This window comes from Halichoerus grypus, chromosome 15, assembly GCF_964656455.1.
Source record: "Halichoerus grypus chromosome 15, mHalGry1.hap1.1, whole genome shotgun sequence".
Lineage (NCBI taxonomy): Eukaryota > Metazoa > Chordata > Mammalia > Carnivora > Phocidae > Halichoerus > Halichoerus grypus.
The window spans coordinates 56,578,960-56,605,920 of record NC_135726.1 but is presented as its reverse complement, the minus strand read 5'-3'; the positions used below and the strand labels follow the sequence as shown (position 1 = coordinate 56,605,920).

At 40.0% G+C, this 26,961-nt stretch overlaps 2 protein-coding genes across 3 annotated transcripts in view; both read left to right on the top strand.

Annotated features, from left to right (window-relative positions):
• The window catches only part of LOC118530339 (KRAB domain-containing protein 5-like), a 160,104-nt gene that overhangs the window by 94,210 nt on the left and 38,933 nt on the right, over positions 1–26,961 (top strand). For both annotated transcript variants that reach the window (XM_078063423.1, XM_078063422.1), the window contains exons 4-6: positions 1,275–1,353; positions 4,001–4,127; positions 4,605–4,700. In XM_078063423.1, coding sequence (XP_077919549.1) covers positions 1,339–1,353; positions 4,001–4,127; positions 4,605–4,700 — 238 coding nt within the window. In that variant the 5' untranslated portion in view covers positions 1,275–1,338. The remainder of the gene's footprint in view (positions 1–1,274; positions 1,354–4,000; positions 4,128–4,604; positions 4,701–26,961) is intronic.
• Positions 4,645–26,961, top strand: part of LOC118537090 (uncharacterized) — a 93,182-nt gene continuing 70,865 nt past the window's right edge. Inside the window, exon 1 of the mRNA XM_078063413.1 lies at positions 4,645–4,700. The gene's annotated coding sequence lies outside the window, so the exon portion shown is untranslated. The remainder of the gene's footprint in view (positions 4,701–26,961) is intronic.

Here is a 26,961-nt window from a genome sequence, read left to right as displayed (position 1 = left end):
TTGATTTTTGTTCAACTTCTGCTCTCGAGTGGTTTCAGTTTGAGTCACCAGGGCAACTGAAGTGAGACCGCTTCAAATTTTAAGTCTGAAACCACTCATTATTTTCTAGAATTCCAAAAATAAAGAAGAAGAATAACACAATTTTAGTGAAAATTTTGAGGAATTAGAATTCTCCTATATTGCTGATGGGAAAGTAAAAAGTACATTCATTTTGGAAAACTGTTTTGCAGTTACTTATGAAAACAAACATTTACCTACCGAAGGGCAGCATGCTCTTAGCACAAAATATGTCTCTTTGTTTAAGGGTTATTTTAGGCCGGCTGGTGTGTGTGTGGGGGGGGGGGGGTTGAGGTAGAGCGTGAGTGAGCATGCGCACGCGAGCGGGGAGGGGGGAAGCGGGGGCACAGTGACAGAATCTTAAGCAGGCTCCTTGCTCAGTGGATGCTGACCTCATGACACTGAGATCACGACCTGAGGTGAATTCAGGAGTCACATGCTCAGCCTACTGAGCGCCCCTGCGCCCCTCCACTTGTTATTTTAAAGAAATGGCAGACAAAGGAAAAGCCCTGAAACACAGTATGTTTACTTTTGTAAGAGATACTTGCATTTATAAGGGAAAGCTCCATTTGTAAGGGTGCTTCCCTCTGTGTAGCAGAAAGAGGGAGAATGTATAAATCTCCAGAAACTCTGATCATTGGAAAAAGCATCGATTTAAATCTGGTTAGCAGCCACAGCCTTGGATACTGTGCTTTGCCTGGTCAGCTCCCCAAATGCTTCCCAATAGGATAACAGCGTGAAGTTCCCAAAATGATCCTTGCTGGTGCCCTCCCCCTCAGATTCTGTCAACTGGTGAAAACAACAGTGCTGTGTTAATTAAGGGCTCAAGGTGATTCTAAGTGAGGCCAGGGTTAAGCACGAGGGCTTTCCGTTATTTTCCGTTATTTTATGAGAATTGAGAGCAGGGTTTGGCTCAAGAAGAGGAAACAGGGTCTCTGCTACATGAGTCTGGGAGGGTCAGGTCCTTGGAGCACAGGGTTCCTAGGCTGTAGCTGAATTTGTGGGCATCTGTGGGAGGGGAGGCCCCCTGGAAGCAGAGAAGGAAAAGTCAGGGATTGGTCTTCAAGTAGGAGCTCGTGGTTTCTGAAAGGCTCCTGACACAAAGGACTAGGAAGTTGGGCCTTTTTTCTGCATTTCAAAGTCCTGCCTTCAGGCCGAGCAGTTTAGAGGTGCAGAGGCTCTGTTGGTGGCTTTAAAGGCATTTTCTCCTGATGCAGCTGTGATTTCTCCATGAATCTCTTCTGACAAAGAAATCTAGAGGACAAGGTGAAAGAAGAAGAAATGGCCAGTTCTCAGGTAAGCCTTGCATCTGAGGTCAGAGGCCTTGTCATCTTTTTCTCCTGAAATTCCTTGCATTTAGAAATTGCAAATGTTGATCCTCTATTTCTGATAATTCCGCTTTATGTTTTCACCTAATTTTTAAAACCTTTTCAAAAATGATACTGAAGGTTAAGTCTTTGGAACAATTCTTCCCTATATCCCAGAGCCTTCTCTCCCTTCTCTCCAACCTGGCTTCCAATAGTCCATCAACAATTGTCACTTGGAATTAAAGTCCTGCAAGTATTGAAAATATTCCCTTTGTGACTGATTCACAGGGGAAGTCTTTGAGTTCAAGATTCCTATTGCTGATGGGGTCCGGTCCTGGGATATCAGTCAAGGAAAGCAGTTCTTATTTAGGTCCCATCTGGATGCTTTTTCAGCTTTCTGTAGACCAGGAGTCAGAAAATGCATAAATAAACATGATGGATATGAGGCTCAGAATAACTGGGAAAGTTCTTGGGGGGGGGGGAGAGGTGAGGTGGAGGGGAAGGGGGTGGATTCATGTTCTTTAGATTGTGAAAAAAATGCTTAAAATATAATAGATATTACAGGACTTGGAAACTAATTGTGAAAAAAATGCTTAAAATATAATAGATATTACAGGACTTGGAAACTTATGTGTGATTGAACTTTGTATAAATGCACTGTATTCTCATAATTCAATTTATATTCTGATTTAATGTTTGATGACCACAAGAACATACCAGTAGTAATAGGTCCTTTGGTGTGCTTTAAGCACTGGTATCAATTTGTTTCCTTAGAGCTCATGTTACCTTCTTTTTTTTTAAGATTTTATTTATTTATTTGAGAGAGAGTGAGAGACGAGAGAGCACGAGCAGGGAGGAGGGGTAGAGGAAGAAGCAGGCTCCCCGCTGAGCAGGGAGCTGGATTCGGGGCTTGATCCCAGGAGTCTGGGATCATGTCCTGAGTGGAAGACAGATGCTTAACTAACTGAACCACCCAGGTGCCCTCATGTTACCTTCTTTTACTTGGGTTGGTGCACTCTGACAGATTTCTCCCATATAAAGTTCATATTTTCCCCCTTAGTATTCATAAGTGTTGGGGCGCCTGGGTGGCTCAGTCGTTAAGCGTCTGCCTTCGGCTCAGGTCATGATCCCGGGGTCCTGGGATCGAGCCCCGCATCGGGCTCCCTGCTCCGCAGGAAGCCTGCTTCTCCCTCTCCCACTCCCCCTGCTTGTGTTCCCTCTCTCACTCTGTCTCTCTCTGTCAAATAAATAAATAAAATCTTTAAAAAATATATTCATAAGTATCTTAGATGGATTTACTGAGTGATATGCAGAAACCATCACATTTAAAGTGGAAACTTCTTTCTTCTGAATTTCTCTTCTAGTTTCTGTTGAGGAGAACAAAGGTAAAAGAAATGTAGATAAACTGAAATTCAACTTCCAGAGCCTAGATAAATACTTGAGACTGGCAGAGTATGACATTCCATCAGGAATTCACAACTGCCTTAATGTTAATGCTTCTCTAGAGACAAAAAGCAACCAGCTTGACAATAGCCAGACCTCCAGGATCCTGTAAGTCCTCTTTAACATATGAAAATCCCTGCAGAAACTTCCTTTATTTTTGCCTGCCAACTTAAAACTATTTTATCAATGGCTTCTCACTAGGACAGTATAGGTCTTTCTGCCCAGGGGTCCTGTCCCTATGCTTTAATAAAAACAGTTTTTGCACTGAAAATGTCCCAAGAGTTCTTTCTTGAACCTTTAGCTCGCAGGCCCCTTCACATCAGTTTCCACTGGACAATGAAGACTGTCACCTTCGTGTAGCAGAGATAATGATTTCTAGGACTGGAGGTTCTAAGTCAGACCTCCATCTTGTAGGTTTTTATTTTACTCCACACTTAGGTCACAGAGTTACCGTTTTATTTACCTCTTTGTATTTTCAAAAAAAAAACAAAAACAAAAAAACAAGAACCACTTAACATGTTTGAGTGTCTTAAAATCCTGAAATATAATAGAGTCACAGATAGAAATTATATCAGGTAAGCTTGTGACGCAAAGGAAACTTGATTTGCAGCCAGTAAGGAGATCACAGGGAATAACTTCCAAAGCAGAGACTCCCAGAGCCAGGGAGAATGGTTTCCTTTTATTTAGGGTTCAAATGGAAATTTAGAAAGGAGGGGCTTCATCATCTTGTATAGAGCTGGGCATGAGGTCAAACAGGTACCTGAAGACAACACTTCCATACATACATTGTATGTTATATAAGTGAGGTTTGCGCTTCTCCTAGGATGGAGATTTTCATATTATAATGAGGTAAAAGTACCATGGGTTACTCGTTGGTCCATCTACACAGGTGTGAGTCAGGGGTTAAGCTCAAACTGGGCTGGCCCAATTTCATCATTTGGGCCGTCATTACCTTTATTTGGATAGTTTTCGTTCCTTGACAGGAGACTAGACCATGGGGTCTTTGCCTGGAGTAAAAGATAAGGTGGAAAAAGCGGTTAAGTAAAATGTGGGACAAAGATTGGAGGGTATAATCAGGTAACTGGGGAAGGTCAGGTCTTGGGTCTAGCTGGTGACATTAACTCCCCCTTTCATCTTAGGGACCATTGTGAACTCTGCCAATGGCCACTTGGTAACTGTGGTATTTATTGCAGGGACTGCTGACATTCAGGGATGTGGCCATAGAATTCTCCCAGGAGGAGTGGGGATGCCTGAACCACACTCAGCGGGAATTGTACAGGGATGTGATGTTAGAGAACTACGGACACCTCCTCTTCCTGGGTGAGGATGACTCCTTCCAGATTTCCCAAACCACACTCAGGGTTTTGTTCCTTCCTTTGAAGACTGTCTATTAGAAGATTCCTCTTTGAATGTTGGGAATTCAGATCCAGGCAATAAGGGAAATAAGTAGGGGTTTGTAGATGTAGAGAAAAATCTTCATGGTGTTTCCTTTTCAGCTTTAGCTTCCCGTTTTTTAAGAGAACATCATCACTTCTGTAGATGAGTGCCAGTTGTAAACAGTGAGTGGCAAAAAATGGTACTGCCCACATCTTAAACTGAAATTTTAAGTCCTTATTATTGTATTGGTAGTACTTGAAAGTGGAGGTCATGATGTGAAAATGTGAAAATTCTCCTGCCTGTTTAATGGGGCTGTTGGTCAACAGTGTTTGGGAAATCATTTTATAGAATTCTACAATGTCCTCTAGTGGATTGAAAGAATCTCCAGCAGTACTACTATTCATTTTTTCTAATAAACAGGTCTTATTGTGTGGAAGCCAGACCTGGTCATCTTTTTGGAGCAAGAGAAGCAGCTCTGGGATGTGAAGAGAAAGGAAACAGTAGCCATCCATCCAGGTAGGTGGGAATGAATGAGGCAGATGACAGAGGTGAGGCCCAAATGTGAAGGAGGAAGACAGACCTTAAAGTGTGGTTCAAGTAGCTCTCCTTGAATGGAAATTCGTTTTGGAAGCATAGTTGAATTTCCCCCCCTCTCACAGAGGGACATCTGCTATCCAACATTATCAAGCTCTTACATTCTCTAAGGATTCTCCGTCAGCTCCAGTGATGGTCCATCACATCCACAGGGAGGGCCAGGGGACTCTCCTGGGAGTGGGAGGGCCTCCATAGTCTGAGAGCTTCTCCATAGCCGTGAGGGCTCTGGGAAAATCATCCTATTTCTGAGGAACTCTATGCTAAGCCCTTTGTAAGTTCTGTTTTTCATCATGGGAGAAGTGTGTCAGGGTGGTTGTAAGCACATTGTGGTTTGGGGCAGAAATCCTGGGAACACTGGAGACAGATATCACATGTTTTCTGGTTTATGCTTTCCTATGTTTGGTGGCTTTAATCTTAGTTGTACAAAACTGAGAATCAGTAATTTCATCAGATAACAAAATACCTCCCTAGAATGAGAAAATCTAATCCTTTATTTCACTTAAAAGTTCATTTTTCTTTGTATTAAATAATATTAGAAATTTTCACTCTATGTGTCCCATTCCTCAGTGGTGAAATAATTAAATGTATCTGTTTCCTGGAATTCCTACCTAAATAATGCCATAGGGGAGCTAGAATATTTAGAATTCAGAATTTTCAGCCTGTAATAAAGTCTCAGTTGTTACTTTATAAATAATTGAATCATTTTATAATTTTGCATGGTATGAATTTGCTGTGACTTTGCCATGTGTGTTCTCACTTTCTTATTAGTTATACATGATATTCATCTTTGATTTTTTTTATATCAAAAGTGGTGATATGACATGGGCATTTGCTTATAGAAAGTAAGGTGGATAATTAGTAAAATTCCCATATTAAAAAAAAGTTTTGCTTATAAATTTAATTTTACATCTGGAAAAATTAACCATTAGGCTTTTCTTCTACTTTCCTCAGAATGTATCTGAATTTAATCCCAAATATTTATTTTTTACAAAGTGATTGCTGCCATATTTTAAAATTGTGACGGTATTTCTTTATTTCAAAATGAAGGGTTTTTTTGGGTGCCTGATTCTTATTTTTCTCTTTTTTTTAAAGATATATTTATGAGGCAGAGAGAGAGAGTGCATGAGCTCTCTTGGGATGAGGGGCAGAGGGAGAGGGAGAGGTAGAAGGAAAGGGAGAAAATCCCAAGCAGACTACCTGATGAGCGTGGACACCCTTGAGGGACTCTATTCCACAACCCTGAGATCATGACCTGAGCCAAAATCAAGAGTCAGATGCTAAACCAACTGAGCCATGTAGGTGCCCCACGGTGCTTGGTTCTAAAGGTGGCCTTCTAGTCTGTGTACAGGAGGGATATATTAATAATAATACATTTTCCAATGTCTTTTAAGTGCTTATTCATAAAATCTTCCATTAGAACTTCTCATGGTAGATTTTAATATATATTCTTTACTATTTTACTGTCAATAAAGGCATGCCTATAATTCAGAATGCTTAGTTTTCATGAGTACACAGTCTCAATTTAAAGTTATAGTTCTATAAAAGGTTTCCTTTTAAAAATCCATTTTTTTCCTTAAAGATTTTATTTATCTATTAGGGAGAAAGCACGCAGAAGTGGGTGGGGGGAGTGGGGCAGAGGGAGAGAGACAAGCATACTTCCCACTGAGCAGGGATCCCACACTGGGCTCCATCCCAGGACCCCGAGATCATGAGCTGAGCTGAAGTTAAACGCTTAACAGCCTGACCCACCCAGGCACCCCAAAATTCATCTATTTGTATGTGGAATTCTTTGGGTTAAATTTTGTCTTATTCTGGTTTTATAATTCCGTAATAATGTGCTTCCTTTTGTATGGGACCTTTCACAACATTATTTAGTTACCTGTGTATTTTATTATAGGATGACAATTTTCACCTCAGTAGATTTCAGGACAGTGTGAATTTAACTCAAGTATCGATCAGCTCTTTAGTCTCTCCAGTGTTTGAACAAATGCGCCCCTTTTGTCTGAGCCGCCACCATAATGCGTCCAAAGGGTGCTCTCATTCCTTCTTCCTCTGTGGCATACATGACAGAAACAGTTTCCTCGGGCAGCATCCGCACAGCCAGATCATTGAGCATACAGGTCACTCACTTGATCCTCTCTGAGGAGAGGTAAGAGTTTTCTCACGCTGTTGCTGTGGAGTGTCAGGGAGGGTGAGCCGCTGTTGTGGGCAAGTGTCCTAAACTTCTCTTGTCTCTTCGATGAGCCTCTTCTACCTTTGTACTTGTCTGGAGTTGCTGTGTTCTAACTGGCTTCTGGAGCATTCTAAAAGGTAATTTGGTCCATTTTTGTCTCCATGGAGGAGCAAAGTCCTGATGCTTCGTATTTCTCCATTCTGCTGATGAGCAATGATTAGTATTAAGTTTGCACATTAGCATTTTAATATATATGCATGTGAGTATAGTGAGTGTGATAACTTATTTTGTATCTTTTAGTTGTGTCTTTCCATAACACCCAAAGGCCTGTTGGCAAAGACAGGGAAAGAAGATTCACTTTTTAGAGTGATTTAAGATGTTGAAGCAGTGGCCCTGAGTATTTATACTTAATAAATGACTGGGAGGGTGACAGAGGGTAGTGAAGGGCAGGCAGGAAGGATGTTATGATGGATATAACCCAAGTGGGACAGTTACCATAATGAAATCCTTCCCGCCAGAAGAGATGAGGCATAGAACACATTCAGGGAAAATCCCACCGTAAGTCAGTTATATTTGCAGAACAATGTCTTTGAACCCAGGGAATATAATGCATTTTTTCAACATACATATTCTCTGGAATATGAAAATTCTGGAAAGTCACCTAGTCTGTGCTGAAAGTTTCATTCAAACCATTTCAAATATAAGATTCGTTTAGTCATTCACTGATGCTTTTCTGAATGTTAGACATTTAAAAATAAAGATAAAAATTCTAAATGTGATTGATTTGAGAAGTCCTTTTCAGAGGGTTCATTATTCTCCCACCGACACATAATCCCTCCTTGTTGCACACTCTCCAAATTTGGTAAACACAGGAGAGTCTTTATCCAGACATCACTGTGGAATACTTAACCACATAATACTTAATTAGGAGCAAGTTTTCATGTGTTGTGAACTTAGGAAGGCCTTTTGTGAGGACTATTTTCTATAATTACCATGTTGTTTATAAAGGAGACAAAACTTGACAATGTAACGAATCTGGGGAAAATGTCCATCAAGGGTCAAATCCTAATAAACATCAGAGAATTCAGTTTCTAGAGAACCAATATTAGAATAATAAATGTGGGAAAGTCTTTTATGAAAGCTCAAATCTTATTGTATTTTACTGTATCTTTACTGAAGTGAAGACTAAAAAGGTAGTAAGTGTGGCAAACCTTTTAACTAGTCTTCAAGACTCAATAGCAGACATTTCATAATGGGAAGAAGTATTACAAATGTAAACAGTGTGGTAAAGACCTTAACTGCCACTCAAAACTTATCAATATAAGGTAAAATACAGTGGGGAGAATGCTGACAAATGTAAAAAAAAAAAAAAAAAGGCCAAGTCTTTAAGCAGAACTACAGCCTCCCTGAATATCAGAGAGGGCATGATGTATGAAACCCTACAAATGTAAGGAATGTGGTAAAGCATTTCATTCATAATCAAAAGTATTCAACAGGAGATAATACATCCTGGGGCGACACCTTAAAATTGTCAAGAATAGTGGTAACGTCTTTACCTGGAACTGAACCCTTACTCAATATCAGATAAAGCATACTAGATAGAAACCTTCATGTAATGGCTGATGAATGACCTTTGTTTTTAATATACAGTATGGAAAGAAAGAGTCTTTTATAAAGGATAAAAATATTAAAGATGTAAACAGTTGGCTAAGTATGTGCAATAGAAAGGCAAATCTAAATAAAATCAGAGAATCAACAATGAGTTGTTAATAAGTCAGTGCCATTTTCAGACATGACTCTAAATCGGAGTATTTATTACAGAGAAAAATCCAAATTTAAATGACCTAGATCAATCACAGTTTAGCCTTGGACAGGGCAGACATGAGGGGCACCAACCCCCTCCAGAACTGAAAATCTATGTGTAATTTTTGAGTCCCCAAAACTTAAAACCATTCCTGCTTTACCATGGAAATACCGTATTGTTGAAACCTTACCTAGAACATTAACTGTTAATCATCCCCTTCTTTTTATGTTGTCTGTATTCTATACAGTATTTTTATAATAAAGTAAGGTGGAGAAAAAATATTAAGGAATGTGTAATGAAGAGAAAACATGTTTATAGTACTACACGATATTTACAAAAAAGAAAAAAAATCTTTGTATAAGTAGACCCACGCTGTTTAAACCCATGTTATTCAATGGTCAACTGTATTTGTTAATAAACCTGAGAGGATCAAGGTGGGATGGATGTTTGGAGAGGGATAATTAATTTCACTGTGTCTCTTTTTTCTTTTGACCATATTTGAGTTATTTTCAATAGCAAATATTAATTTTACTCTGAAATAGTCTCATGCTAAGCCTTTATTGCTTGTGTGCGTGCAAAATAATCTAGTTGCTGTCTCAAAGGCTCTTGTGTGATAGGGAATTCATACCTACTTTTCCATGAGATTAAAGACACTGTAGGGGCGCCTGGGTGGGTCAGTTGGTTGAGTGTTTGCCTTTGGCTCAGGTCATGACCTCGGGGCCCTGGGATCCAGCCCCATATCGCATCTGGCTCCCTGCTGGGGCGGGTGGGGGAGTCTGTTTCTCCCTCTCTCTCTGCCCCCCCCACCTCATGCTCTCTCTCTCTCGAACGCATGCACTTGCGTGTGCACTCTCTCTCACAAGTATGTAAATAAAATCTTTTAAAAAAGTAAAAAAAATAAAGACACTGTAATGTACAATGTGTGACGAAAGTCCACATGGAAATGCTGTTTGTGGTTGCGTGTAAGAGTGATAATAAGCCACGGTGAAGTAAGTATTCAGGGCATTGTTATTTGCATTAAAGTAAAACAGAGGAACATTCTAAATTTTAAATAGTTTTGCCAGCTGCTGTTTAGGAGAATATGGTGGTACTTTATTTAAAGCCTGGATGTATGTTCACAGTAGTAATTGATACAAGTCAAGAACGTCAGTTATATGGTTGAAATAAAGAAATTTTCATAGGTATCTAGGAAAGTATATCTAACATTTTCATAAAAAGGTGGAAAATTATTGTAAATCCACATTTACTCCATAAGTAGCCTCAGTTTGAAAAGCATGGAAAGCACAACTCACCGAGCATTATGTCAGAGAAACAAGAATGGTTCTTGAATGATGTAATGGGTACCTCGACCAAGGATCATACAGTGATTTTTCAAGGGTGTGTTTAGAGTGTGTTTGGACTTAGTATATTTAAAATAATAACACTGAATGGATTTTAATGTGTTAACACTGATGTGTAATAAATAAAGTGTGATCCTGCACCAACCTTAGCCTGCCCCAATTTCATCAAGATTGCAGGTAAACAGACAGTAACACAAAGTACACTTGACCCTTGGACAACATGGGTTTAAACTGTGTGGGTCCCGTTATAGTCAGATTTATTTATAGTACAGTGCCGTAAATGTATTTTCTCTTCTTTCTGATTTTCTTTCTTTTTTTTTTTTTTTTTTTAAAGATTTTATTTATTTATTTGACAGAGAGAGACACAGCGAGAGAGGGAACACAAGCAGGGGGAGTGGGAGAGGGAGAAGCAGGCTTCCCGCCGAGCAGGGAGCCCGATGCGGGGCTCGTTCCCAGGACCCTGGGATCATGACCTGAGCCGAAGGCAGACGCCCAATGACTGAGCCACTCAGGCACCCCAGCAGTAGGCTCTTTAAATAAACTATTGGGGAGTCAAAGTTACACACAGATTTTCAACTGCATGGCTGTTGTAGGTACACCGAACCCCTGCATTATTGAAGGGGCACTTGTAATTGTACTCTCACATCACTAGTGATGATATCACTAATAATCTTTTTTCCCAATGGCTCTAAATCTCAAATTATTTGAAATTAATTTTCCCCACATTTATTTTTATAGCTTTTTTTGTTTGTTTTGTTTTGTGGTTTTTTTTAGTTTTATTTTATTATGTTATGGATTGTGTAAGACTTTTCTTCCTTTCTGTAACTGCTAGGACATTATGGTGTTTTTAATAAGGATGATATAGAAGTATTATTTAGTGTGTAGGTAAACAAATGTGTGATACTGCTGACTTGTATTCCAATTTGTGTAACTAGACTGCCTGCAGGGATTTTGAACTGACTCTGGCTACACCTAATAGCAAATACCCTAGATAACAGCCCCCATAGTCACACGCACATGTAAGTTCCCAATCTGACTTCCTCAGTAGTCTTTGTGAAAGTGTCCACTCCCAGTATATTTACCATGAGCAGCCCTTAGAGAAGACTCCTGCAGAGTTTACCATACTCCACTCATTTTGGGTTGAATTGTATATTCTAGACTTGGTCCAGGAACTCCAAAGCACACCAACCATGGACCCTAAGAACGACATCTGCCCTAGTTCCTGCCATTCTCTCTGCCTGCACTCAGTCTTGACCTCTTCATGTTGTTCCCTCAAGGCATATTATGTACATCCTCCAGGAACTAAGAGTAGTAAACTTTATTTCAATATCTTTCTTTTCTTTTATTGAACCATGTCTCACTGTCTAATGCCCAGAGGTTCTACTTAACTACTGCCAATTGAACAAAATCACTCTTAATATAAGCCATATTTACAGAATGCTCAGTATTTTAAACATTTTACCCTATATTTTTCGTTGCTTGTGTTGTTTTTGTGAGCATACAGAACACAGAGATTTATAGTTTTGATGTGCACAGAGTTCAATATGTTATATTGAGCTAAAGATGTATTTTAGAGTAAAAGAACTAACTAGGAATAAGTAAGTGTGTGTGTGTGTGTACCTGTATTTTCAGAAGGAAAGGGAATATTGGATCCAATGAGATAATTTCCAAATTTCAAAATTGCTGATTGCCTACCAAAGACAAATATTATAGATATCACAATGGGAATAATTATCTCTGCATTATATAGGATTTATTTCTCCTAAATCTCTTGTATGTTGGTTTGAGAATCTCCCCATGCAAATCTTGTCTTGTCTATATGGCTATGACTCATATAGGATCTACTCTGTTTTCCTTGTTCCAGTGTTTAGGAACTGTTGCTCAGTTGGCTTACTCACAGATTTATGAGCAGTTTGCATGAAATGACATGGTGTTCAAAATTAATTTGAATATGAGCTAATTCTACAGCGAGTATATTAAATTCTATATAGTTGAATTGATCCATTTCACTTCTTCCTTCTGATTGGAAAAGAACCCTAAGCAAGATTTCTTTAGTTATTCTTCTTTTCTCTTCATGGAAGTGACATGATCCAAGTTATGTACTATAAAAGTTTATTAGATGAAAATTTGGAAACCTCATAAGTCATGGGTTGTTTTAACCTATATTTGAAGGGACCAAACATGGGACAGTTTTGGGTCTTAGTAGATGTGCTAAAGTTAGGAAGAAAACAATCTTCTATTACGAGGGATGATGCAGGCCAAGGTAGGAGATGAAAAGCATCTAGTCTGACGCATGAATTTTTCATGTGGGGAAAGGACATCTGTCCAAGGCTGCGCTCTTGACTCTGAATCTAGAAAGATAAATTTTACTTGTTTTCTTTCTAAATTATCTCCAGTTCTTCTGTCTCCTCATCTCCATTCCAGGGATGTAGGTATCTCGGCTGTCCTTCCTTCCTGTGTTATGGCGACCCCATTGTCACTGCTCTCTCCGTCCAACATAAGCCATTCAGGCCCTTGTAGGTCCTTAGGAGTAGCTTGGGATTTTCAAATTCAATGCTAAATGGTTGGTAACAGGTTCATTTGAAGCCGTATCTGAGATGTAAATACAATGTTGTCACCACTTCACTGGAAGAACAGGAAAATGCCATCAGTGGTCCACGGGATTAATTTAGGCATCTGGCACTGAGAGAGTTGTGAGGACAGATAAAACATGATGTTGATACAGTTCGAGTGGAAGATAAGTCCTACTAAAAGCAAATATGGAGAATTCTTGAAATGTGAGTAAAGATCTGGTAAGGAGCTCCCTTTGGTCACTGCAAAGTCTTAAGAAGCTTTTGGTGATGAACAAATGTGACAGAGATGGGGACTTGGGAAATGTGGTGGTTTTTTGGAATTGAAGGAAGTCAGACACTTTCCTCATGATTTCGTGAATTTCCTGGTGGCACAGAGGACCAGTTCCAGCAGGAACTGTTGGATGGCAGAGAAGCTGTACTTTCCCAGGCCCAGATGTGTGGCGGTGGATGGAGAGGGGGTACTGGATGATTTAAACATTATAGGTATTGCTTTAAGATGTCACATGACACAGTAGATCGTGAAGATGATGAAGGCTGCTGGACCCTAGTAGTCGGAACCAGCCAGGTGTGTGTTGGGGTTCCACAAAGCACTGGTATCCCAAATACATAACCCCAGTATAGGTCTGATCCAGTATAGGTGGGTGACCTGCAGCTGCAAGGACCTCCCTCTGAACTGTGTACGAGGCAGTGATGAGTTGGGAAGCAGGGCACCAGTCACTGGCAGTGAGTATTTCTGCCTCAGTCTACCCAGTTTTTAGGCTAGCTGTCCCTATGTTGTTTCACAGCCCATGCTGTCCTTACACCCATCTTGACCTGAGTAGAGAAAGAATTTTTATCACTTGTAGAAATCGGTAAAATGAAGTTGTGTCACAGTCATATTCACATTTGACATTTGTTCAATTCAGGGATAATAATTCATTTTTCAGTAGCTCTTATTTGGTGGTCACCTAGATCATGAGAAGACTGCTGTATATGTATAGAAAAGATGTTTATCGGGGCGCCTGGGTGGCTCAGGCGTTAGGCGTCTGCCTCCGGCTCAGGTCATGGTCCCAGGGTCCTGGGATCGAGCCCCGCATCGGGCTCCCTGCTCCGCGGGGAGCCTGCTTCTCCCTCTCCCACTCCCCCTGCTTGTGTTCCCTCTCTCGCTGTGTCTCTCTCTGTCAAATAAATCAATAAAATCTTAAAAAGAAAAGATGTTTATTTTGTGTTACGTACACAGTGAGTAGGGAGATGCTCAGATCTGATAAAATGGCTCAGATATCTTAGAGTGTACTCTGATTTTTCCATTTCTTCTTTCTGCTATTTTCTACCTGTAGACATTGTGCTTATGCTTGCTCTCTCATGGCCCCAGGATACCTGCCCTACCACCAGGCTTCAAACCATGATCCAGGCAGCAAAGGAGGCAGTGTAAGTCTGATAGGACTTAAGAAATTTGAGGGTTTTTTTTTTTTTTTTAATTACTTGAATGAGAGAGCACGAAAGAGCACAAGCAGTGGGAATAGGGAGAGGGAGAAGCAGGCTCCCCGCTGAGCAGGGGGCCCTATGCGGGCTCAGTACTGGGACCCTGGGATCATGACCTGAGCAGAAGGCAGACGCTTAACCGACTGAGCCACGCATGCATGCTAGGACTTAAAAAATTTGATTTGAAGCCTTTCTGTTTTTGTTCAGGGAAGGTCATCCTCCCCAGGGCACTAGTCCCTCCATGCCAGTAACCAGTACTTTGTCAGAGTTTCCAGTCTCAGTAGAAAGATATAACTCTAGCACAGGTGGACATAGGAGATGTTTGCGAATGGCTCTTGTTCTCTGAACTTTTTCCCAGCATCTGACAGAAAGGCAATCACACTTTGCCTTGAAACCAGGTGTTACAAAAATCCCCTGAAATTTAGAGTATCCTTAACCTTAATGCACAGGTCTTTTATTCTGCCTGTAAATGGCGTGCTGATGAAGAGCTGCTTAAGCCTGCAATTATTTATGGTCTTATGGTAAAATCATCAAATACAGCATCATAGTGAGAATGCTATATTCAATCCCATTTTAATATATAATATGTATTAATGTCTTGAATGCATTTCATAACTTGATAAAGTATTTATGTAAGTTCCAATTCACTTTAATTTGGATTGTTTTCATTTAGGAATGTGAACAGAAGTGTTATTGGGCGTGATCTCAGGAAGCTCAAGGAGGGTATTGAGAGAAGGGGGAGACATGGAAGTGGAGGAAGCCAAGATAGAGTGTGTTAGAGTCGGATTCATTAATGAATAAAGAAAATATGTATTGTGTATTTTGTGTGTGTGTATGTATGTTGTGTTTTTGTGTCACAAGAGTAACATGACCACAAGCATAGAGGGTTTCTAAGAGTGACTTCTGTTCGGATAACTCAGGATTGACTTGTGACTTAGTTCCTGCAGAGGCTGTCAAATTTAGCCTACGTCAGAATCACCAGAAGTACTTGTAAATCTTGGATTGCTGTGCCTAGCCCCACATTACCATGTCAGTGGTTCTGGGGTGCAGCCCCAAAATTTCCTTTCCTGTATGTTCCCAGGTGCCTGTCTAGGTAACACATGTTGAGAACCCATGTCTGGGGACACCTTTATAGTTGTGTTCTTCAGGAAGGGTATTAGCCTGTGCAAAATGTAGTCAGACACAGAGGTGTGTAGTCTTGGTTCTCCAGGTGTGAAAGTGGACTCGTGTGCTGGGCCCTTCCTGTGTTTTTACCTTGGATACCTGATCTCTGGTTCTGGTCCTTAGTACTCAAGTGAAAGCCATTCATTTGCATGTGTTTGGTTTGGGCTGGAATTTTCGCTTTGAAGTCTCCTGGAGGCCGATGTGTATAAAGACTTCCCGGGGAACAAGAGGAAAGAGAATCCAAGCACAGGTCACCTTCTGGAAGGGCATTTGACCTGCGTGCCTCATGTTCATGTGTAGGGTGTCCAGGTTCAAACCCTGACTCTACCAATATTGAAATGATCACTATACCTTCTTTTAACTTAACTATTTTTGTCAGTAAGAGGAGAATAATATTAGCAGTAATACATAGAACCAAGAACATTAAATACATTAAAATAGATAAAGCATTAATAACCATGGGACATACATGGTACGTACTATGCAAAGGAATGTGTGAGACTTCAGTAAATATTTTTGAATTTATTTTTCGTGAGAAAGGTAGCCCAGAAGTCACGTTTCATGCTGAATCCTCTCTGTTGGAATGTAAATATTGAACCTTGGAATATAACCAAATAGCCTGTGTGCGTTTGAAAATTGGAAAGATTTCTCTGGTCCAGATTTTTCTTGGAATCCTTCTTCTTATGTTCACAGAGGGCAGACATGTGTGCATTGGGAGCTGTGGGCTCCTGAGTGTTTTCCCAGCCAATGCTTGCAAGTCCCTAATCAGGTGGGACCATGGATTATGCTCAAACATTTGGCAGGACTGAAGGCCATTCTCTGTTGCTGGGCAGTACAATAGGCTAGGCTCTGAGACTGCCCCAGGTCACTGTTCAAGCTCCCTGCTCATGCAGAGAGAGGTTATGCTCAACACTTGGGCAATGCTGCTGGCTTGGCTCTCTCTCCCGTAGGCATGTGACGTAGGCTCTGCGGTTGCCCAGGATTGCTGGGGGGCGGGGGGGTGACTAGAGGCTATGCTCAGCAGTGGGAAGTGACTTCCAATTTGCATACTTGCTCAGATAGAGCCCAAGAATGTCCTCCATGCTCTAGTTCACCCTGTTGGCTGGAGACCCAAGTCAGGCCCAGCTGCTGACAGATTTCCTTAACCAGGTGGGTTCATCTCTGTTCTGCAAGTGGGCAGTCACTGTGATCTCTGATTGGGTGTCGCTGCAAGGTGGACTGCAGTCTGGTCTGTCAGTGTTTTAAGATCTGAGCACTGGTTGCTGTAAGCCCTACCCACCTTTCCATGCCTCTGTGGTCCCCAGTGGTCCAGCACCACAGATTCCTCCAGGAATCCCCATGAGGCCAGACGTAGGTGGGCCTCCCAGGAAGCAGCTTGCCATTTGGAGAATGCTGGATGCCCACCACCCTCTTTTTTTTGGTGGAGGAATTAATAGTTCCAGGTGGTGAGTCATGGTAGGGAACTGTGCTGGCCTGAGGCCAGGGGTGGAGGCGGGGGAAGTAGGTGCATTGTGGTCAATGTGAAATTAACCCTTAATTAACCTAAATTAACCTCTTAACCCTTCTAATGCTGTGCTTGTTGATCTCTGTGGTCCAGGGGGTGTTTCAGCCTCACGCCTCAGTACTGAGATTTATCCGGTGATGTTTTATGTGAATAGTTGGTACTTGAGCTTATTATGAGAAGTACTGATGTGGCAAGTACGTATTTGAGCATCTTTTTTTTTAAGAGAAGGTGAGAGACATGTGGGAGAGGCAAAGGGAGAGAGAGAGAATCCCAAGCAGGCTCCATGCCCACCATGGAACTGGATATGGGGCTCGATCTCACAACCCTGAGATCATGACTTGCGCTGAAATCAAAGTTTAGACACTTACCTGACTGAGCCACCCAGGAGGCTCTGTTTCACCATCCTGGTGATGTCAACCCTTTGTGATGATTATGTTAATCTCTCATGAGCTAAAAATAAAATTTTCCCTATATACATGTATTTATATGTCTATATTTTTATATATGTGTGTGTGTATAAATATGCACACACATAAATATAGATTATGTTATCTTCCAATTTGAATATTGAAATGCTGTATATTTAGATATTGAAAAATAACACTATGAATTACAGTGACAAACCCCATTAGTGTTGAGGATTTTAATATATGATATTTATATTGCCATGCCAGTTGTTTGGTTGGTTACCACTATATGGGGTGTTTTTATTTGTTTCTTTTTTCCAGTTCTTTCCTCCTGTGTTCGTTATGGCTTTAGGAAAATTCCAGTGGAATATATTCAAGCAAAGTTTAGTGTTACCAGGAACATTTGGTTTATTTATGTTTAATATTCTAATGAAGATAGTGGGGTTTTTATTTACCAAGTTTTTTATGCTTATCCTTACACCCTATTTTTTCATTATTTGTTTGCTATGTTGTCCTGTGTGTATTTTAAGAAAATAATTATACATTTCATTCTTTTTCTGTGAACTTTGTATACTCAGGACTATATTGCTTTAGCTAGAAATGAAAGCACGCTTTAGAAAAAAAGGCTTTTTAAATATAGTCACAGTGTGAAATTACATCCTTTTAATTTCAACTTGTCAGTATATGTACATTGTGATACTTATCTATTTACTTACCTGTTTTTTGATGGTGTGTGTTTTTTTTAAAGTAAATATGTGGAAATCGTAAGTAAACAGCTCAGGGGAATTACACAAACTGATTATATCTGTATAAGCCACTGAGATCAAGAAACAGAATATTATTTGTCCTCTAAAATTCCCTTTGAGCTCTTCAGTAACTTTCCCCAAAGCTCAGCACTCTTTTAACATGTAAGGCAAGAGATTGCTGTCCCCATATTTGTACTTAATATAAAAGTTTAGGGGGCGCCTGGGTGGCTCAGTTGGTTGGGCGACTGCCTTCGGCTCAGGTCATGATCCTGGAGTCCCGGGATCGAGTCCCGCATCGGGCTCCCTGCTCGGCAGGGAGTCTGCTTCTCCCTCTGACCCTCCTCCCTCTCATGCTCTCTGTCTCTCATTCTCTCTCTCTCAAATAAATAAATAAAATCTTTAAAAAAAAAAAAAAAGTTTAGGCAACAGGAGCTCTTTTGTATTTGGCTTTTTTTCTTTCCGTCTATTGTTTGAATTTATCTGTATTCCTGCATCATTCATTAGAATGGATCTATCCAATTCCACTGTGAATATCAAATGACTGCATCATTCTGCTGTTACTGGACAGGGGGATGGTTCTCAGTGTAGGACTATCATGAACAGTACTGGCATGTAAAATTGGTAATTTGTCTTTTAGTGAAACATGTACAAATATCTGCTGCCCATATATGTGGGAGTGCATTGTTGGTAAATATGTTTAGATATGTTCACCTTTTAGAGATACTACCAAACGCTTTGCAAAAATATTTTACCAATCTTCACACACACCAGCAGTGTATGGGTTTCTGGTTTATCCACAGATTTTCTGAGACTTGGTAGTTTATGTCATTTTCACAATCAGCTTCTGGTTGCTATGTGATGTTACCAAGTGGTGGTTTTATTTGCTTTTTTGTTGTTGTTCTTGTTTCCTGTTAGTATGGAATTAGGTTAACCTTTGGATAGTCTCCTTTTCAAAGTGTCTAGGTAGTTGTACCTTTTTACTGTCGTGATTTTTTTTTTTAAGAGTTATTTATTTTTTAGACAGAGAGAGACAAAGCGGGAGGGACAGAGGGAGAGAGAATCTGAAGAAGACTCTACACTGAGCACGGAGCCTGACGTGGGGCTCGATCTCATGAGCCTGAGATCACGACCTGAGCCAAAACCAAGAGTCCCACACTTAAGGAACCATGCCACCCAGGGACCCCAATTGTTGTGATATCTTTTTCTTTAGGCTTTGTAGTTATATATATATATATATACTGAGAATGAGTCCTTTGTCTTCTTTCTTACTCTACCTGTATTTTTATCTTTAGAGATTGTGATTCAGAGAAGTTCTTATATTTTTTTAAGATTTATTTATTTATTTGAGAGAGAAAGAGTGCGTGCACAGGGGGAGGGGCCAAGGGAAAGGGAGAGAATCACAAGCAGACTCCAGCCGAGCCTGGATCTGGATGCGGGGCTCTATCTCATGACCCAAGCTGAAATCAAGAGTTGGACGCTTAACTGACTGAGCCCCCAGGTGCCCTGAGTTCTTAATTTTAATGTAATCCAATTTTTCATTTCACCCTTAATGGTTAGTGATTTTTCTCATTTTTAGAAATCTTCTCTCATACCAAGACCACAGAGATAGAATCCTTTGTGTTTTTCTAAAAAAAAATCATTATCTTTACAATTTCAGTCAGAAATCTATGAAAAATCAGTATGTTGCATGGTTTGTGTAGTAAATTGAAGTTTTATATTCTTTTTTCTTTTTTCCCATCCAATTTGAGAACAAATTGACATGTATTCTGAAAATGTTCTATTGTGCTTTCTTTTCATTTGCTTGCACAACTCTTCACATGCATTAACATCACCACAATCTTGGAGCAGCCTGCTCCTGTGATCTGTCTCCATCTTTTCCTGTCTCTAGTGATGTTTAGCCATCTCCCAGGACCATACACACAATGTCAGTTTTTTTTTTTTTAAAGATTTTTTATTTTATTTTTTGACAGAGACAGCGAGAGAGGGGACACAAGTGGGGGGAGTGGGAGAGGGAGAAACAGGCTTCCCGCTGAGCAGGGAGCCCGATGTGGGGCTCCATCCCAGGACCCCTGGATCATGACCTGAGCCGAAGGCAGACACTTAACGACTGAGCCACCCAGGTGCCCCACAATGTCAGTTTTGATGTCATGCACCTCTTTGCTCTGATGAATGATTATTCCTATTTCCCATAGCACAATGGCCTCCAGAGGCTTGGCCGTAGCAAAAATTTACTTGTTATAGATTATAGCTGGAATCTTGGCAACCTGATAGCTGGTTTACCATTATCTCTCTCCTTACTTCACTGGAGGTAAAGTTCTACAGGTTTTATTGCCAGACACAGGAGTAAGTGAACTCATTGGTCATTGTCTCTAAAGGAGTCCCACCCACAGTGCCAGATTTTGGGTGGAAGTATTTCTGCCGTGGTTCCAGATACACACTTACCTGGTATGTTTACGGAGTGGCCAAGGGGTGTGTTCACTGCGGTACAATGTGTGTCTTGGGTGTCTTCCAGACCATTAAGATTAGCTGCTCGTTAGAAGGAGCTTAACGTAGAAGCTTCCAGGTACATTGAATTTTTCATTTTCTTCTGTCACTGCCAAATAGGCAGTGAAACAGCGTACAGGAGAATGAATTTTGGATCCTGTCGTGAATAGCAGAAGAAAGTCATACATTTGGTGTGTACAGCATTTTTATTCCTTGAAATCATGCTGTGAGCTCATGATCTGGATCAGAGGTTCCTCGATTTTCATCCAGTAGAGGCACACATAGTAGGTGAAGTGTATTCATAGGATGGTTTCCTCCAGATCTTCACCTATGTTCAGGGCCACCCAAAGTAATTTTTTCCTTGTGACCACCTCTGTTTTACCTTACACCATCTCGCTCATCTTTTAGGCCTGTGCTTTAATATTCCCCCAATAATGGTTGATAAATACCTCTGCCCCAATCCTGTGCCCTGTTTTCCATTTTTCAGTCCTTTTACTGTAATAATCCATGATTCCAGTGTATCCATTATGTACTTTGCCTGGGTGAGGAGTACAATATCCTCTCATCCTTCACATACCTCTCGTACCTGTAAGGTGTATGCTTTCACACGGTTTAGTGTTTATTTACCTATGTCCCTTAGAAAGCTCACTATAGAAATTTAAGGTAGACCCTCAGGGGTATTCGGATTTCTTCACCTGGTTGAATGCAAGACACATGGTGACATTGCAGAAGTGAATGATACAGCTCACCTGATTCTTCTGCATGTTTCTTGCTGATCATAGCCTTGGAAAACGTTTCTTGATGCAAACTGAATAGATGTTATCCCAGATCCTGTGTCAGATTAATGAATGTTTAATGAGGTGGTGTACATATGGGAAAATTAGGCAAGAGCTATGCCAGGGTCAAAGTGACTGGTAGATATTGTTGGGAGATGATTCTCTATGGTTTTAAGTTTCTCCATGTGTTACGGATGGAGGCACTGAAAATTTTTATTCTAATTGTCATTCCATTGATGCTTGTGTATAAAAAGGCTTTGGACTATAGTGACAGTATCTGACTTTTGGGTAGAGGACAGATTTGTTTATTGTACAAGAAAATATGTCTCTTTTCATGACAAAAGTTTGGACAGATATGCTAGATGTTCCTCTCAGATATTGGGGTTTCCTATGCTCAGAGTCTCACAGTTATGACACAAACCCACTGCATGTGCAGCATCTACCTGTAGGAAGTGTGGGTGGGAGGCTGGCAAGTAAAATTAGTGTGATCAAACTGTTGATGATGTTTGCTGTGTCATGAGCCATAAGATGCTTGGACTTTGATCTAGGAGTCTCCTGTCTTCTGCCGCACTGGAAAATTGTTAGAGTCCAACTAGTTACATTACGGAACGTGTGTAGTCATGGAATTTTTATAGTTCTCAGGGTTGTTGATGGACTTTATTCAAAAGAAAGAAATACAGATATACATTTATTTATGTATGTATGTATGTATGTATGTATTTATTTATTGGTTCAACTACTTTCTTCAGAACTTGCATGTAAAGAAAGCTAATCTACTCTCCAGATGAAGCTCATCCTAGGTATTCATGGTAGGATTTAGATTTAGGAATGCAAATTTATAAATAACACAATGGATAAAATGTAAATTGTGGAGGAGAGTGTGTGTAGCAGGTTGGAGAAGTAAATAGGAGGACATGGGAAAGCCTAGAGTCCCCACAGGCTGAGCAACCCGGGAGGTAAATGGAAGAACAGTAATTTTTGTTAGAGCTTCTTAAATTGTTTTTCCCACAAGGTGCTCTCTCTCATTTCTCAACCATTAACATGTATTTAATAACGGCCACATGTCTCATGAAGGCTTTTCTGTGTAAGTGAATTCTTTTGGGGATATTGGAAAGGGCAACTGATTTTCCTGGCTGTGTTGATTTTAGGCAAAGTCAATTTTTAGGAGGAGGCTCGCATGGAAAACAGAAGAGATTCTGTACCCTGAAGCAGCGGGCATTAGTAAAAGTATAGGGAAAACGTGGTATTTTTAAAGACTATGGAATCTGTGCGGTCCATGCTAAGAAATCCACTGTTGCCCCAGAAGCAGATTGTTCCTGTATTACTTGTCAAAGTGGGAGCTATTTCCAAGAATATGTTTGGCATGGCGACCGGAAGAAGGAGAAATAAAAGGAGCCCCAGGGAGGAGTGGCGGATCCTGTTCACCCTGCAGGAGTGACATTAGGTTGAATGAAAAGTGAAGGGAGGGAAGGACTCCAGGCCCACCTCTTTGGTCCTCTTCCCTACGTTGAGGGACTCTTTGTTCATCTTCTCTGATGCGGACCTGGAATTTTGTGTAGAGCATACATTCTCAAGGTTTGACTGCCCGGAACTGCTAGTGTGCTTCAGATTACAGAAGTATTTTTTGTTTTTGTTTTAAGTATATTTAGTGCTCTTCATTGAACTGAAGCTGGATTCCATGCAGCCTTGATTCAGTCTCTTGGTTCCCATGTGAGGTGTGCCTCCTTCTTTTTCTCCACCACCTAGAAAGGAATCATTTTTATCACTCTTTGGCTAAACCTGAGAGATAAATGAGGTAAGGGAGCCATAGATTCAGCCCTGGTGTTAAATGAACTTTGCCTATTCTTCTTCCACTTGACTAGATCAATAACTTTGTGTTTGTTTGTTTGTTTGTTTGTCTTAAAGGTTTATTTATTTATTAGAGAGAGAGCAGGGGGAGGTGCAGAGTTACAAGCAGACTCCCTGCTGAGCCCAGAGCCCTATGCGGGGTTCCACATGGGGTTTCACCGGGTGCTCAATTCCAGGACCCTGAGTTCAGGACCTGAGCTGAAGTCAGTCTCTTAACCAAGTTAAGCACCCAGGCGCCCCTAGATCATTCATGTTTGTACACAGATGTATCTTGCTATGGGCCCTCGCAGGTTAGAATAGAAGAACATCATCCTTGGAGACAAAAATTGGAGAGGACATCGGTCAACATGAGGACTAGGACTTGTATCAAAACTCCCAGTCCATCTGTGTTCCAGTGGAGAAATCCCACAGTGTTTGAGGAACCCTCGAGGACGTTATGAAGTGAGGGCAGGGTACCTACAGGAGATGAGAGTTCCACGATTCTTGTACATTGGTTAATCTCCCATGTCTGGGTCTCTGGAAAAGCCTCTGTGATTGAGCTGATCAAAATGCAGAGAGGAGCCTGTGAAAGCCTGTGATCACACACGAAAGACATAGTTTACATATACTATTCCAGATTACAGTGTCTGGGTCCTATATGTGACTTGATATTTGAATAAAATGGATGTTTTCAGGTTTCCATTTAGATTATGATTTACTTAGTTGTTGTTTTAGACGTTTATTTCATAGCACTTGTTATGTTTCCTTTGAAGAACCTTAGGCACCTGACACCAGTGTGACCCATTACAGGTTCATGCACTTCATTTCCGCTGTCCTGTATGTCACATTCCTCCACTACAAGATTAATAATTTTTCTCAGTTATCATCACATACCTTGGGAGGATTTACTGAAAGACGTACATAAATCATCTCATTTAATCTGGAAACTCCCTTCTGTTTCACTTTGTAGTCTGCTTTCAAAATGAAGTCTCTCTCCTGAGACCAACTCTTCCTTAGCATTTCTCTGTTGCTCTGTGGAAGGAAAGCATGCATCATCTATGTTCCACTGCCCTAGAATTGTAAAATATAACTCGGCACAAAGGTAAATGAGCAAAAACTTTCAATACTATAAGAGACTCCAAAACAATAGGTATTTCATTTCTATCATTGTGTGTTTGTCTCTGTGGTGTGTTTGCAAGACACAAAACCCTTCATCCACAAATAGATTTGTAAGTTTTATGCCCCTGAAGACATTTCTTAGATTCAAGGACAATAAAAAAAATTCTGATCTATCATTTTTATTCTTTTTATTTTTATTTGTAATTTTTTCTGTGTTATGTTTTATCCTTACCTCTTTTAGTTGATATGTTCTGTGATTTAATCATGTTTGCATTCCCATTGTCACTTTGCAGCCTACTGTGAACCTTCTTTTAGAGGTGCCTCTGTATACTGGTCTCTCTTCCTCTTACACGAATTCAGCGTCAGACAATCTGGGTAAAACTCAGGCTCTACTATTACTGAAGTTTTGCCAAGATATTTTTTTGAAAGATGAAGAACAATTCTACTCTTCACATAGGTTAGTGTGGATTCATGGGTGAATTTTTGAAAAAATGTTAGAATGTTATGTAGTGGATAGTATATGTTCAAGAAGAATTGTTTCTGTTCTTGATGTTAGAAGTTGTAATTTCTACAATATTCTCTAAGTTCAAAATCATTCATGATTTCCTCTATTTCTTTTTTTAATTTAATATTGTGGCTCTTGAACTAAGATGTTGGCATCACTTGCTAGCTTGTGGGGAATATGGAAACTCAGACCCAACCTAGAAATCCAAATCAGAATATGAATTTTAACAAGATCTTCAGTTAATTGTCATACACATTAACACGCTCTTCCATTAGTCTATCCCTATCTTTATAGTTCATTATTTTGTTAACTGTGTCTTTGTAATATGTTTTAAATCAGGAACTGAGGTGCCACCAATGAACTCTTCATTTTCAAGATTGTTCTGGGTATGTGTTATCCTGTGACATCCATATGAATGTTAGGAGGGGTTTTGTTCTTTCTGCCAAAATTGGCATTTGGATTTTGCTAGAGACTGCATTACTTTCAATGTTATGTTATTATTTATTCTGATCTGTATTTTGTTTATTTCTGATTTTTCTTTGTTATTTCCTTCCTCATCTAAATATCAGTGATGTTTCTTCTTTTCTAGTTCGTGGTGGTATAATATTAAGTTGCTTATTTGAACCTTTTTTTTTTTTTTAATTTTATTTATTTATTTGACAGAGACACAGCGAGAGAGGGAACACAAGCAGGGGGAGTGGGAGAGGGAGAAGCAGGCTTCCCGCTGAGCAGGGAGCCCGATGCGGGGCTTGATCCCAGGACCCTGAGATCACCACCTGAGCCGAAGGCAGACGCTTAACAACTGAGCCACCCAGGCACCCCGAACCTTTTTTCTTAAGCATTTAAGCATAAGAAAATTAAAAAATGGAATGTCTACTAGGGAAAATTGGCAGAAATAAACAATATAAGTGATAAAAAAATGAAATAGCATAAAAATGAAAATAAGGATTCTATAGGGTTTTCTTTTTTTTTCTTTAAGATTTTATTTATTTATTTGACAGAGAGAGACACAGCGAGAGAGGGAACACAAGCAGGAGGAGTGGGAGAGGGAGAAGCAGGCTTCCCGCGTAGCATGGAGCCCTATGCAGGGCTCAGTCCCAGGACCCCGGGACCATGACTTGAGCCAAAGGCAGACGCTTAACAACTGAGCCACCTAGGTGCCCCTCTTTAGGGTTTTCTATTGATCATGTCATCTGTGAACAGAGATAGTTTTCTCTTTTCAGTTGGATTCCTTTTATGTATTTTTTCTTGCCTAATTGTTTTGACTAGAATATCTAGTACTATGTTGATTGGAAGTGAGGAAGTCTCTTTATTACCTTGTTTCTGATTATAGAGTTTTCAGTCTTTTACTATCAAATATGTTAGATATCTGCTTTTTGTACATATATGGCCTTTATTAGGTGGGGTTAGTTTCTTTCTATTCCTACTATTGAGTATTTTTAATCATGAAATGGTGTCCCGTATGCTCACATTCTTGTTCTACATGAATTAATATGATGTCATGTTTGATCTTCATTCTATTAATGTGCAATCTTAAGTTTATAGATTTCGGCATATTGAAACACACTTGAATTCCAGGAAGAATTCTCACTTGATTATGTTGTAAAATAGTAAAATGTGCTTTTGATTCAGTCTGCTTCCTTTTATTGTGGCATTTACATGGCTATTCTTTAATTTAGCAATTTGTAGTTTTCTTTGCTTACAGTATCTTCCTTGGCTTTGTTAACATGGTAATGCTGGTGTCACAGAGTGTTTGATAATTTCCCTTCTCTTCACCTCTTGGAAATGCTGGAGGGATTTGAAGTACTTTCTCATTAAATATTTCTTTGAATTATCCAGTGAATTCATCTGGCACAGGACTTCTTCTTTGTCGGGCTTTTTTTTTTTTCGTCTTTTTCAATCTACTCAGTAGTGATAGATCAGGGTTTTTGTTTTGTTTTGTTTTAAATTCATGATGGAGTCAGGTAGGTTGTACTTTTTTTTTTTTTTTTTTAGGTTGTACGTTTTTTTAAAAATTTATACACCTTGTTTGGTTATCTATCTCTGGGCATATAATTATCCATCATCACCTCTTATAATTTTTTTATTTCTATGGTATCGGTTATACTGTGTCTGCTTTCACTTCACTTCTGATTTTAGTTGGTCTTCTCTCTTTCATTCTTACTTGATTTAGTTAAAAGTATGTCAATGCTTTTGCTCTTTTCTGAAAACCAACTCTTCCTATTGTTGATATTTTTCTGTTTTTGCTATATCTTATCTTACTTGTATTTTAAGTTTAAATTTAGTTCCTGCTGCTAATT